This window comes from Cryptomeria japonica, chromosome 9 (assembly GCF_030272615.1).
Source record: "Cryptomeria japonica chromosome 9, Sugi_1.0, whole genome shotgun sequence".
NCBI classification, from domain to species: domain Eukaryota; kingdom Viridiplantae; phylum Streptophyta; class Pinopsida; order Cupressales; family Cupressaceae; genus Cryptomeria; species Cryptomeria japonica.
This window is the reverse complement of record NC_081413.1, coordinates 469,993,628-470,007,441: the sequence shown is the minus strand read 5'-3', so window position 1 is coordinate 470,007,441 and position 13,814 is coordinate 469,993,628. Positions and strand designations below refer to the sequence as shown.

Below are 13,814 nucleotides of genomic sequence, written 5' to 3'. Positions count from 1 at the left end.
TGAGCTATCTATCTGGCACTTTAATTACTTGAGTTGTGATCATTGATCAACAGTCAGGAATAAAAGGTTGATAACTATTATGCAACTATCAAAGTTTGTGATTTGGATCAAACATTACTCCTCTCTAACATTCAATTGCATATCTATGTAGAGGGATCACTCATTGTGGAACATTCTCTTAGATTTTGAATCTCAACTATCTGTTTTTGTGTGGCTATGTCTTTCATTTCTTCTTGCTCAGAGTTTTCCTATATTAAGTTCTCATGTGTTGGTTTGCACATAACTAAGCACTACGCTATTGTGGTGATGTGAATACTTATGGATGGCATAAGAGGGTTTTCTAACCTTGTCAAGAAGCATTTTGAGTAGTTTGCAAGTTGCATATTCACCTCACTCTTGGATAGTGTAACTCCAACCTTGAAAGACAGATATCTGCCCTATTTAAAAATTTCATCCTATAAATGTTCTCCCATCAGATTCATATCTCAAGTATCATTCAAGACAATTCCCAGCATATGGATAATCTATCTCTAGCAGTACTAGCTCTAAAAAGTGAAATCTCATCAATTATGTTAAAAACCATGGCCAAACTACCAAACGGACTCTTTAAAGTTAAGATGGCTTCAGTTCATTGACATAATAAGAACTAGCATCTCAATATCAAGCTCATCACCCTCTCCTATCATGAGCCCCTAATTATATTTCACCTCCCACTTTCAAAGAGGTAACCTATATCATTAATTAATTTATATCTAATTAACCTAGTTGTTGAGTTATATATATGATTTCCACTATGCATGCCATGAGAACTTGCTGTTAACTGATTGATGACATGCACTGTCCATAGTATTACAAGGCTGTCTGGCACTGAAAATGACGTAAGCTAGCCAAGGCTAATATCATTTGTTCACAACACATGCACCATGCAATCAATTGAAAATCAAACACGTTCATTGAAATATTGATCCCCACTTCCAATCTAGCCAAAATCACATGGTTTAGAAAGAAAGATCTAAAAGGAGAAGATTTGAACAGACATTTTTCCATTTATTGAAAATGTTTCCTGTAAAAGATATTCTTTCAAAAGAAACTTTGACTAGAAAGGCACCTGATAAGCTGAAGGTTCAAGACGAAATTTCGTAGGAAGATCAGAACGGAAGACACCACTTTCTAGACATTCAACATGGCCTCCAATATACGTTTCACTCTCAAGTAGATGCCCATTGTAAAACTTTTCCGGTTCGGATTGATGTTTGTTGGGACAAATGATATTTGCCTTGAATGCCTGCAGAAGTACATTCATTAATGAAAACCCAAGAATAATATCTACAAAACCCTGTATTATAAATTTACAATCATTAAAACACAAATAACCATGTATAAGCCTCAAAGTACCTTTCAAAAAATCTATGAACAAAAAGAATGAAATCACTAAAGATGAGAAACAGATTCTTCTGGGATGAAAATCCAGGAGTTGAAGAAAGAATTTAAGCATTATAACGCTAAAGTAAATATAATCTAGCTTGGATTTGACCCATGTTATACAAAAACAGCTGAGAATGACCAAGAATGTACTTATTTCAAAAGCCACTTCGTTTACACCAAAATTCATGTAAAGTATACATTATTGAAATTTAGTTTTCTATAACCAATGGATGGAAATTTCAAATCCTTGATAGATTTAAGTCACCTCTAAATTAGATTGGAACAATTTATAAAAGGTTTCATGTTATTGAAAGATTAAATCACCTGGACCATAAGCAACATTTCACAAAGAGTTCCACTGCCCTTGCGTAAAACTTCATCAGGGGGCATAGGGATTATTGTTGCTAAAGAAAAGATAAACGGGTGTACATATGTCATGTAAAGGTAATATGTTGCAACTGCATCAGATACTGAATAGGAAGCCATTGTCTGCAAAACATAAGCATCAAAAGAAGTTATCATAGCACTAAGAAATGGAGAACAATAAAAACAATACACTAACAAGATATCTAAACAAGCAATGTCAATAGCAAAACATATTATCTTTTACTCCCACTAGTGAAAAACAACATAAGTGATTCTAGAAATTAATATGAATATTTAAGTGTATCATTATGACTGACCTGAGGCTTTTCCATTGCAAAGCGGACCATATCCTCAGGATTTACTTCCAATGGATCATAACCTAACTTTGCTTTTGTAACAGCCTGCATTCAAATAAAAAGAATGAAAGAAAGAAACTATATTAATGTTCATGAATGACCAATAGTAAGTCAAAGGGACTGGATTGTACATCAGATACAATAGAAAAGAACTAAGTTAAAAGGGGTCCTAGACTTGAAGGAAAATACAATAAATCAAGAAAAGCCTGCAAAACAATGAAACAGAAAAACAGGGGTTAACCCAATACCCACAAACTAGTAAAAGTAGAAGTAGAAGTGTGAGGGCAAAAGAGCTGAGAACCAAAACAAAGAAGACAAATCGACATCTCTATGAAATTTCAAGAGGCATGTAGGCCATTAACTGTAATATTAAGTTAAGCAATGACATAATACTTGCATATTTCTGATTCACTGTCTACAGATTAAAATGATAATACATCTACTAAAGTCTAAACATAATACAACTCATACAAGGTAAAGAAGAAAAAGTATAGAATGTCATGTAAAGAACTTTTTAAACTGTACTGAGGAACTCTGCTAGGCACAATACAGAACAGGGTCAGATTAAACAGTATACACAGCATTTTAAGCTCAAACAAGTTGCTTACAATAAACATCTACTGAATAGTTCTATTATAAACAAAAGCAGGATTCATGAAACTACCCAATTTAAAAGGCTTCATTGTGCATTCTGTCCATTAAACAAAGTGCAACTTGAGGTTAAATTGTTTCAAGAAGTAACCTTCCAGAACAGATGCAAAATGAAGCATACACTTCCTTTTAAGTTTGGATCAGAGATGTTCTACTTCTGGATGAAGACACTCTGCAAGTTAAAAATAAAACTACAGCACCAAAGTAAATGACAACTTTTCTGTTTATAGTCTTACTGCTGCCACAAAGATGGGAAAGGTACACAAAAATCTGCCCACTATTTAGATGTGAATAAATGTATGCACATGAGTTGAAAAATATCAAGATAATAAGACATGAGAGCTTGAAGAAGATAGAAGAGGAGGTTCAGAGAACCAAAATTACAATTATTGAAAAAGAAACCACTTTGGCATATATGTGAAAAAGGAAAATTCACACATTTTAAGGCAAGGATAAATCCATTTTAATTTCAGACTGGGCACTACATTTAAGTTTTTAACATAAGTAGAGGAAAATGCATTCACCAAACTCAAATGATTAAATAATAACTGGAACAAGTCTTGATCTATTTCTTTTATTTAAGCTACTTCCCAACATATTAAATGAACTCTAATTAAAAGCTATTTAACTATTAAATAATTAAAAGTGTTTCGATAGACAGAACTAGCACCTTCAGGCCCTGGCTACCTTGTGGCAGATAACTGTCACGCTTAACCCAAGCAAAACAATCTAAGTGGCATGCAAATTTAGCACGGCATTCACCTTGGATTTTATCACAACGGAAGCCAAGTTCCTGTAGTCAACCACAGTAATATCATAAATGTTATGTTAGAATATCTTGACATAACAGAAACCACTTTAGAATAACAATTTACTGAAGATGAAAACTTAAAAGCAGCCAAAGACAAATTAACAAATCACTTTGAATAGAGGCCAGATAAGGAACTGCTAATCAATCTTCTCATATCCCAAATCTCTAGGCTAAGATATAATTCTAACCTTATTTGAAAACATAATTGGAATTTGAAATTTGAAGTATATTAATGCTCATGAATGAGCAGAATTGGTAAACAGGATTGGAGTGCCAGTCTCAAATAACAACGAACGGAAATGATATAGAAAGAGTGGCTCCTTGAACAAGTGAATAAATAAAATTAAAAGAGAGAAAGAAATATAAATATAAAATGAAAGTGTTAATTTTAAATCTATCTCACCATTGGAAAAGTAAATTCTAAAGCTAGCCCAAGTGCCAACTGAATAACATTTTTTGAAAAATAGGCTTAACTAATGGGGTCACGACACTGACTCCCAGGCAGCATTAATGCATTCTGACCCAGACAAATGAGGAAAGCAAAGAGTAAAATATTCTAACCATAGTTGCAAAACTCGATGAATACTCACAAGCCAGATTGCTAGGCAAGTTACTTGCTGACAAGTTTTCACAAAACTTGTGTCAATTTTTCCCTATAGAACTCAATGCGTTAATGGAAAAAATCATAATTTTTGTGTTGATAACTCATCCAAATCCATATAAAAACTTTTTCCACCTAAAAAAAAATGATTTTCACTTCATTTTCACGCATGATTGGCAACTTAGGGTAAATATTCATTTATATTTAACTTTAATTATTATTTTTGAGTTTTGTTGGCCATGCACTACATATTTAAAATTTTGGTATGTCAACAACAAAGGGGTTTTTCTTTCACAAAAACTATGAACAATATTTTTGTCCTATGCTCGTCCTACGGTCAAATGGGATGAGTATGAGTGGTAATCTTCCTTGCTTGCCCAGGGAACACAATCAAAATCTGTTGTTTATGAGAAATGACAAACTAAAACAAATATTTGATTAAATATTAAAAAAAAAGGATCACACTAAATTAGTGAAGGCATCTGGAACAATTACTAACAATTACTATATACATAAAGCCTTAAAATGGCCATTTTCTGAATCAATGCAGATTATGAATTTTCTCCTCAATAGAAAGTAATACAAAAATCACCAATAATTTGCTAACTTAAGATATTTTATATTTGATAAGCAAAGTCACTTACATCACTCATTCTCATTCCATAATGATTAGCCCGTTGCTCCAGGAAAGGCCAATCAAAAAAATCACCATTGTATGTCACGTAAATTCCAGGCTTCACTTCATGCATATGATCAAACCACCGCTTAATAAGCTCTCTCTGCATATATATCAAATTTAAGGGGGATCAATATGTGTTTCAGAACCACAGGGTTTATGATAGAAAAGAAAGTAGCCTAAACTACCTCATTTGGTACATTGGTCACTTTGAAAATCCCTTCGAATTCTGGCTTTGGTGTGTACTCCAAGTCTTCAATGTCCTCCCCAACGCACTACCAAAAAAGGGGCAAGATTTAGAAAGCCAAAGAGTGGGACTATATTCAATCAATGCACCATCATTCTAGAGATAACGAAACACATATTACAAATGCATGAAAGTTTGAACCCGTTTGAATGTCAAAGAAGGATTTATAACATTGTGTCCACTAGTTCATCTGTCATGGACTCAGCTACAGCCCATATGTTAGGAGGATAGCAATTTAAACTTATCAATTCCTTAGTCATCAACAATCATAATCCCAGACTACAATGTAGCTTATTTATGGAATGTCATAATAAAATTGCAAGTAGGCATAATGCAAAACACTGACAATATGGAACACAACACTACATAGACAACAACCTCAATTTGTTATAAAATTTCTACAGAGGTTATGAACCAGCTAAAAACACAAGGAGGTATAATGCAAAGCACCAACAATAAAAGATATGCCACAACATAGACAGCATCCTCAACTAATTCCAGAACTTTCTAAAAAGCCCTTGAATCAACTTGAACTCATTACCAAAACAAGGGTTGCAACAAACAGCACAAAACATAATAATGGTGAAAAATCTGAGAGGTTGTTACAGCAATATTGCACCTGATTAAAAGATGTAGAGACAATGAGAGAGTATTAATGTACTCAAGCAAATGCATTTCAATTTTTAACAGAACTGATTAGATAAACTTTCACGTTTTTTAGAATAATTCATGATTAACAGCCAAAAGTCATATACATTTACAACATGCTCAAACTCTCAAAAGGAATACCAACTAACAGCACAAAACATAATAATGGTGAAAAATCTGAGAGGTTGTTACAGCAATATTGCACCTGATTAGAAGATGTAGAGAGACAATGAGAGAGTATTAATGTACTCGAGTAAATGCATTTTAATTTTTAACAGAACTAATTAGATACACTTTCACGTTTTTGAGAATAATTCATGATTAACAGCCAAAAGTCATATACATCTACAACATGCTCAAACTCTCAAAAGGAATACCAACTCAATCAATCAATTTCCTAGATTTGCAGCATACTCTATTAAGAAAAAGTTTTCATCTAGACCTGATTATTTACCCAATGAAACACCACATTAAGAAGGGAAAAAAAATTTAAAGCTCAAAAGCATAATGCGCAAGTACTTAGAAATGACCAAGTAGCTTGTTATTATTTCGAAGGGCTCCCTAGTTGTTCCAAATAATACCAATCCCCTACATCTTTGATCTGACAATTGCATAAGTCATGCCCTTGTAAGAGATATGCCTCCTTTTGGTCCTACTGTGCTTGTAGTTTCAAGTCTCTGACATATTACTTCAAAGGTGCCCCTCTTCAATACTGTTATTAGGACTTCTGTTTCTATTGGTGTAAAGTTAGGGCCTTAGTTTGGGGTTTTCTGACTAAAAAAGGGCCTAAATTCCAATGCTTCAATATCTGATTCAGTTTTGCCACACAATACCTTTTGTCTTTAATGTATTTAGAGGCAAGTTTTCTGTAACCCAAACTCAAATCCTTGTGTTACTCAGATTCAAGCCATGAAAGATACCCCTGCTTAGCACTTTATTCTTCAAAGAATTGTTCTTTGGGCCCCACTAGATATTGGCATTGTTGCCATTTGGAGAATTCTACTCCTTCAATCTACTACAGTATTGAAAGATCAACTTCCCCTATTCAAGTATTCCTTAGATGTACCTACTAGTCTTTTACCATTAAATGCCATCAATAGGATTGTCCGAGAGGATTTTTTGTTAATCCATCCAAGTTACTTCTCAACCCCAAGTTGGCTTTCAATGCTAAACATTTCTTGTGCATTGTAGATGGCATCATAATTCAACTTGACTGTCTCCAACAACATTGATCACTTTTCATGAAGATTTCCTATGCTTCCACAAGTTACATGTTGAAACAGACAACCAAATCTCATGGGGTGATAGGATCTGCCACATTAATTTTAGTTGTCCTATTGCTTTGAGATGCTAAGGCAATAGCATTCTCATGGGGTGATAGGATCTGCCATCTCTAACTTCTCTTATAAGTTGACACTACCGAAGACATTAATTTTAGTTGTCCTATTGCTTTGAGATGCTAAGGCAATAGCATTCTCTCTCTCTCTCTCTCTCTCTCTCTCTCTCTCTCTCTCTCTCTCTCTCTCTCTCTCTCTCTCTCTCTCTCTCTCTCTCTCTCTGTATATATATATATATATAGAGAGAGAGAGAGAGACTCTATTATCATGTGCTTTGGAGAGGTGAAAAAATATGTAGGGTTCTTGGATGAATTTCCTCAAATAAAATTTTTATAACTTTATTTTCTTTTTCCCCAAGACTCCAACTATCCATTTTTCCATTCATAGAAAAACACAAACCGTTATTTCATCTATTAAGCATTTCCACTCTCTAGCCAGCCTGAGCTACAATAAAATAGAATGCCAAAACATATATTGACCACTACATCTAAAAAATGACACTTGCTTGTTTTCAATTTTATACCTTCATTAATTCAATGGTTATCTCCCAAATAGTTTTCCTCAAATAAACATTTTCTAACTTTATTTTCTTTTTCCCTAGACTCCAACTACCCATTTTTTCATTCATAAAAACACAAACCACTATTTCATCTATTAAGCATTTCCACTCTGTAACCAGCTGGAGCTGCAATTAAATAGAATGCTAAAACATATATTGACAATTACATCTAAACAATGCCACTTGTTTGTACCTCGCGATTGATAATAAGGTAGCCTTCACCATCCACCATGTATGAAATCATCATTACCATATCATACTCAGCATCAGGGAATTTCAAAGGAAGCTTGGTTGTCTCTATATCAAAAGCACACACATGGACCTCAGCACGCTGAAGAAGATCAGCCCTCCTTTCTAAAGTAACTTTAGCAGAGTCTACTTTGACAGTATACCACTGTCCACACCTTGCATCTGTGTGATTTCAAAACAAATGAGTATAACAAGGTTGGAGTTTCTTAAAACTATTTAAGAGCGCTTTGCCACAAATACCAAAAAACAACAGTAAGCTTGCTACAGATTCTTGTCATTTTTACCCCAAATCACAATATTATAATAATACACTGCCACACATGATTGCGTTTCAAGTTCAAACTCTATTTAGTTATTATATATACCTGTGTATTCTTAATAAACCAACATCAAATTAGGACTGTATGACCAACCAACAAACACTGCAATCTATCAAATGACATATGCGAAACAAATCATAGAGATATGCAAGTACATCATCCCAAGCTTCCAATGGATTTTCATACCTAAGGAATGTGAAAACAAGAGCAAAACTTGCACATTCATGATCCATATCATCTGCTTCATGCAATATCTCTATTATCAGTAAAACATTATCCCAACAGAATCCTCACCATTATCAATAGCAAAGCGAACATGGTAGGGAACATCATACTCCCGCATGTCAATAATGCAATCCAAAAAGTCTTGTATCTTCTGTTTATTGTCACTGTATGAAGAACCAGAAAATCAAACGTCACATTTTAGTAGTAGTGATATGCATACATTATTAGTTTGATCAACTTTTAAATGACTTCTTTGTTAATCTTGTTGTGTGAAAAGCAAATTGTAATTATATATAAGAGAACAAACAATTGCTACACATTCCAACAAACAACTATTTAATTTGATGAAATTTGATGAGTATTCTGCTTTGTAATACAAATGTACAGAACCAAAAAAAAAGAAAATGATAAATGTCTCCAAAAAAAGCATTGCCGTAGAGAATATGAAAACTGCAAATAAGCTAATTCAATTAAAAAACAAGTCCTTGTTACATCTAAAGTGCAACACCAGTAATGAATTACCTCTTGCCAACAAAGAAGGATTCATAAGCATCTGTTGCTTCAAGCTTAGCTTGGTTCCTTTCAACAACAGGCAGGAGATCACTTTTAACATGCATTAGTTCCTGAACAGTGTCGAAGCTGATTTTGAGATATGTCTTGTACAAGCCTGACAGATGATTTTTCTGCGATAACAAGATACCAACCTATAAATGTAATTCATTGGCAACATTAAAAGTTTGAAACACGTGAACTACCACCATTATTGGAAACAAGCAAACAGCAACTTAATCTAGTTATGCCATGTTGATTCAGTGATTCCCAGAATTAAAAGACCAGCTTAACAAGGTTTTTAGCCAGATTCTAGCATATAAGGTGTGCGGTAATTGATAGAAGTATATTGAAATTGAATAGTATGGTGTGCCCCATAAATGAGCATGTTTAACCAGATGCACTCTAACACCATTCACTGACAATTTGGGATGAAGTTCTTTATTCAATTCTAACAACAATGTCATTTATTTAAGCCTTTTATTCATCATTTATTAAATTATTATTGACTAACCAAAACCAAGTAACCAAGAGTTATGATGGGGATTCGTAATAAATTCCCTATAACATTGGTGCAAAGTATCCAATTGTGTATAATCCACACTAACAACCACGGACAAGTCAACACAATAATTGAAATTAATTTTGGACATGATAAATGATCATAACTAACTGAGCACCAAAGAAGATTTATTTCTGCCCACATTTACATCAAACACAAAACTTGTTCAGTTATTTGCCAATAGCAATGAATGTTCAAAAACTCATCCCTAAATTAAAAAAAAATCTGGAATGATCACATGTAAACCATAGAAAGGCCTGTGTAAAAGAAGATGAGATTCAAAAGTGCCTAGTGTACTACAATTGTCCATAGTACACCTTCCGAGTGTAGGGAATATTAGCAAAGACACAATCAGAAAAACTGAACATATAGACCACAACTACCCACCAAATCCAGGTCTTCTTTGTCCACGACTTCTATATCAGAAATGTGACCCTCATATCGACGACGCAAGTATGCTTCCACATCCAACTCCGTTTTTTCCTGCCATGTTGATAAATGCAATGGTGTAGTGTTAGATAAGAAAAATAAAAGCAACAAAGATGCCATATATCAGGATTTAATTGCATCATCATTCTCAATAGAATAACATATTTGTGACCATAAACAAGTGAAAACATACGAGACACTGAAATACTTATAAGAAAATCTCCAAAACAAAAAAATCAATTTCCATGGAACAAGCATAGAAGAAAATAACAGGGGAACTTAAATATATTGGTATTGTATACATGATCGATATACCAAGCAAATAAACTAGACGGTCAGATTGTATGTGTGCATTTTTTACCTTTGTGGCAACATAGAAGTATGGAGCAAACTTAAACTTGGATTTGAATGTAGATCCATCCTGCCATGCAAAAGGCAACAGACATATCAGGGAAGAGTCCAACCAATGCAACAAATTTACAGATATGTTCTCAGTAAAGCAACTGAGTAAATTGTAGAAGAATAAAACTAGCTACCAACTCACCTGACATACAAAATAGAGATCAACACAGCTGAATGTTTTGTTGGCATCTTCATCTTCGAATGATGACTGCAGAAGATATTAATCAAAATGACAGCATTTCAGTAAAGATGGACCACTCTGAGAGAATCAATAAAAAAACAAAGCAAACCAAGCGATTCCGATGTAATGGTAATGTTATCACAAAAGCTCGCACCCTTGCTGAGCTATCAACTCAGCAACCTTGTGAAACATGGAAACAACCCCGAAGTGTGGGACCTTGCGCAAGGGGGTTGAATCTCCGGAGAAGGCCGGCTTCCTTCTCAATCCAAGTGCAGGTGTTGAACCAACTCAACACTTCAAACTAACTCCTAGGCCTATCCTAACAAATTGCAAAGGTAAAGGGAAGAGAGAAATGCTTGAAACAAAAGGAGGTGATGCACCAAGAAAAGATTGTTCCTCTCCCCACCTGAAATGACACAAAGAATCAACTAAAAAACCCAGGAGATACACAAACTTCAGTTGTATGAGTGACCCCAATGCATGTATGGAGGTTAGAATTCGCTGAATGCCAAGAGGGGAGAAGGTTTCCCACAAGTCACACTTAGAAATAAGTTAACACAGCATAAATGAGAGAAGAGCCACAAAACATACACCTATGATGAAGGTAAGAAAACATACACAACATACATAAATTGAAAGAAGGCAAGAATGGTGATTTCAATTAATTATAAGGCCAATGGCCAACTTACAGTTGCAAAATACAGAATAATACAAGAGAAGTGAGAGAGCATAGAATAGCTCAAGCCAGCAAGGAGAGAACCCTTTACAATGAGGCTTAACACTCTTTATATAGAAAAATGGTTACAAGAGTGATCATGACCCCTGTATGTCAGTCTGGGAGTGCAAGGAAGTGCATACAGTTGACTTTTGTACATGCAAGCCACCTAGTATACCCACAAAAGGCAACCTTGAGAAGGGTGAATTGACTAACCTTTCAAAGTCAGAGTATGCAGACATGACATAAGTCACTACAACAAGCATGGCCCCGTACCTCGATGGAAATCCTATCAAAAACATTAAATGCACCCCTGTGGCTCCACAAAAGAAGGTACAAAAGTCGTCAAAGCATTTAAATCTTCGAGTGTCAATCACACCATCTGGAAGTGTTGCAAGCCAGAAGGAGTTTGGAAGACTTCGGAGACCTAGGTCACCGAAGTTGGGGAAACTTAGGAACTTGGGAACCTGGGGGTTTCGGAGTTCCGGGGTTGAAGACTAAGGAACTTGAGAACCTGGGGGTTCCGAAGTTCCGGGGTAGAAGACTTAGGAACTTGGGAACCTAGGGGGTCCGGAGTTTTGGGGTAGAAGACTTAGGAACTTGGGAACCTGGGGGTTCCAAAGTTCTGGGGTTGAGAAATAAGGAACTTGGGAACCTGGGGGTTCCGAGGTTGAGGACTTAGGAACTTGGGAACCTGGGGGTTCTGGAGTTCCGGGGTAGAAGACTTAGGAACTTGGGAACCTGGGGGTTCCGGAGTTCCGAGGTTGAGGACTGAGGATTTTGGGAACCTGGGGGTTCCGAAGTTCTGGGGTTAGAAGACTTAGGAACTTGCTTCTGACAAGACAACACTTCACACTTCATGATTCCATTGTTTTCTCTTTGATTGTCTGGGGCAGCTCTGGTCCATGGAACATATCTCTAATCGGTTCTCACTGATGGACCAAGGGTGTCATAAAATGACAACAGGTAATTAAGTATATTTATAAATAAAGTGATTCAAGTTCAAGTCCCTTTTGGTAGCATGTGCTCTAACATTCAATAGCTTATATCAAATAACTCATCATTGAATTTTCATTATCAATGTGCACATATAAAAAAATGAAAAGGTTGAAAAGCTACAGCTACAAAATGACAAAATATAGGAAACTAAATCTAATGTTGCTATGCACTTGCCTCATCTTTTGAATCTAAGTCACTGGCAATATGAAAAACTACCTCATCCAATGGAACCCCCACCAATCCCTCTTGTGTCTCCTCATCAATTTGTATGGCATCTTTGAGATCAACATCCCATTATGCAACAACAACTACATCCATCCTAAAGTCACAAGGCACTATACATGGCCACCAACTTCTTAACTCACAAAGAGGTAAGCTTATTAACCATAACCAAATGAATGAAGGTGCATGTGACCAATTCTTCTCTACAACAAAGGAAGCAACAACTTATGAAAGGAGGCAGGTAGCAGACATTCTCAACTCAAGTGCATCCTTGTTATGCCACATCCATATCCAATAAGATTGGATTGAGCTAATGTAGCTCTATTTGTCCTTGCCTCTTGTTTGTTAAATTTTAGACCCTGAAGATTGACAAGGGCAAGCTACTACATTTCTTGCCCCATTATTGTTATTTCAAGGGCCTTCATGAACCCTCATTTCACCTCTTCATCACCAAAAGGAATCACTCTCTGAAAGCTTAATACATACCATTTGGAATTTAGAGCAAAGGTTGTTATAGGAAGCAAGTTGCTGATAATGTTCCACCACCACATCACAATGGGCTTAGTATGCTCATAACATGATCCCAAATAAAGATCATTGCTATGAATGGCTTGCTTCATTTGCCCAAGCATGTTGTCAAATGTCTCATAAGTACAAGACTAAGTGAGTTTCTAAGAATATACCTCTTGACCCACATAAGTGAGATGGAGGAGAAAACGCATCTATAAACAAAAAAAAATGTAAAATGATAAAGAATCAAATAACAAAGTGTAATGCCCAAAATCTTTAGTTGTTGCACAAGAAGAATTTAGTTAATGATAAATGTGTTGTCAATTAATACACTACAAAAAATGAAGATAATTTACAAGTTATGAATATTAATAAAATCAAAAACTTCTTACCTCATTATGGACCACCAATTGTCATCAAGGATCTTTTGCTGCACACTTTTTCCTTTAAATGCCTATGGCTCTAGCCATCTAACCCACTCTACATTACCCATCATTATGTACGCCTCAAGCATCCTCTCTAACAAAATCAAGTAAGTAGCATATTTAATTTCCATGACATTAAGGAATTCCTTCCTTGAAAAAATTGAAAAGAGCAAGGTACGGTGGTTGCAAAGGAACATTTGTGTATCTCTCAATTTTGGCATCAAATTCCTTCCTTGAAAAATTTGAAAAGAGCAAGGTATGGTGGTTGCAAAGGAACATTTGTGTATCTCTCAATTTTGGCATCACTCTTTTCACCCAATTTATCTTCCTTAGGTCTTTAAATGCATTG

General features: G+C 35.3%; 1 protein-coding gene across 1 annotated transcript in view; it reads right to left on the bottom strand.

The window, feature by feature from the left end:
- The window catches only part of LOC131075939 (DNA polymerase epsilon catalytic subunit A), a 62,467-nt gene that overhangs the window by 44,044 nt on the left and 4,609 nt on the right, over nt 1-13,814 (bottom strand). The window contains exons 2-13 of the mRNA XM_058012915.2: nt 10,556-10,621; nt 10,373-10,432; nt 9,970-10,065; nt 8,994-9,154; nt 8,541-8,635; nt 7,871-8,088; nt 5,075-5,161; nt 4,855-4,989; nt 3,469-3,591; nt 2,109-2,192; nt 1,750-1,914; nt 1,109-1,285 (exon numbers count right to left, since the gene is read on the bottom strand). Of these exons, the coding sequence (XP_057868898.2) occupies nt 1,109-1,285; nt 1,750-1,914; nt 2,109-2,192; nt 3,469-3,591; nt 4,855-4,989; nt 5,075-5,161; nt 7,871-8,088; nt 8,541-8,635; nt 8,994-9,154; nt 9,970-10,065; nt 10,373-10,432; nt 10,556-10,621 (1,467 nt within the window). The remainder of the gene's footprint in view (nt 1-1,108; nt 1,286-1,749; nt 1,915-2,108; nt 2,193-3,468; nt 3,592-4,854; nt 4,990-5,074; nt 5,162-7,870; nt 8,089-8,540; nt 8,636-8,993; nt 9,155-9,969; nt 10,066-10,372; nt 10,433-10,555; nt 10,622-13,814) is intronic.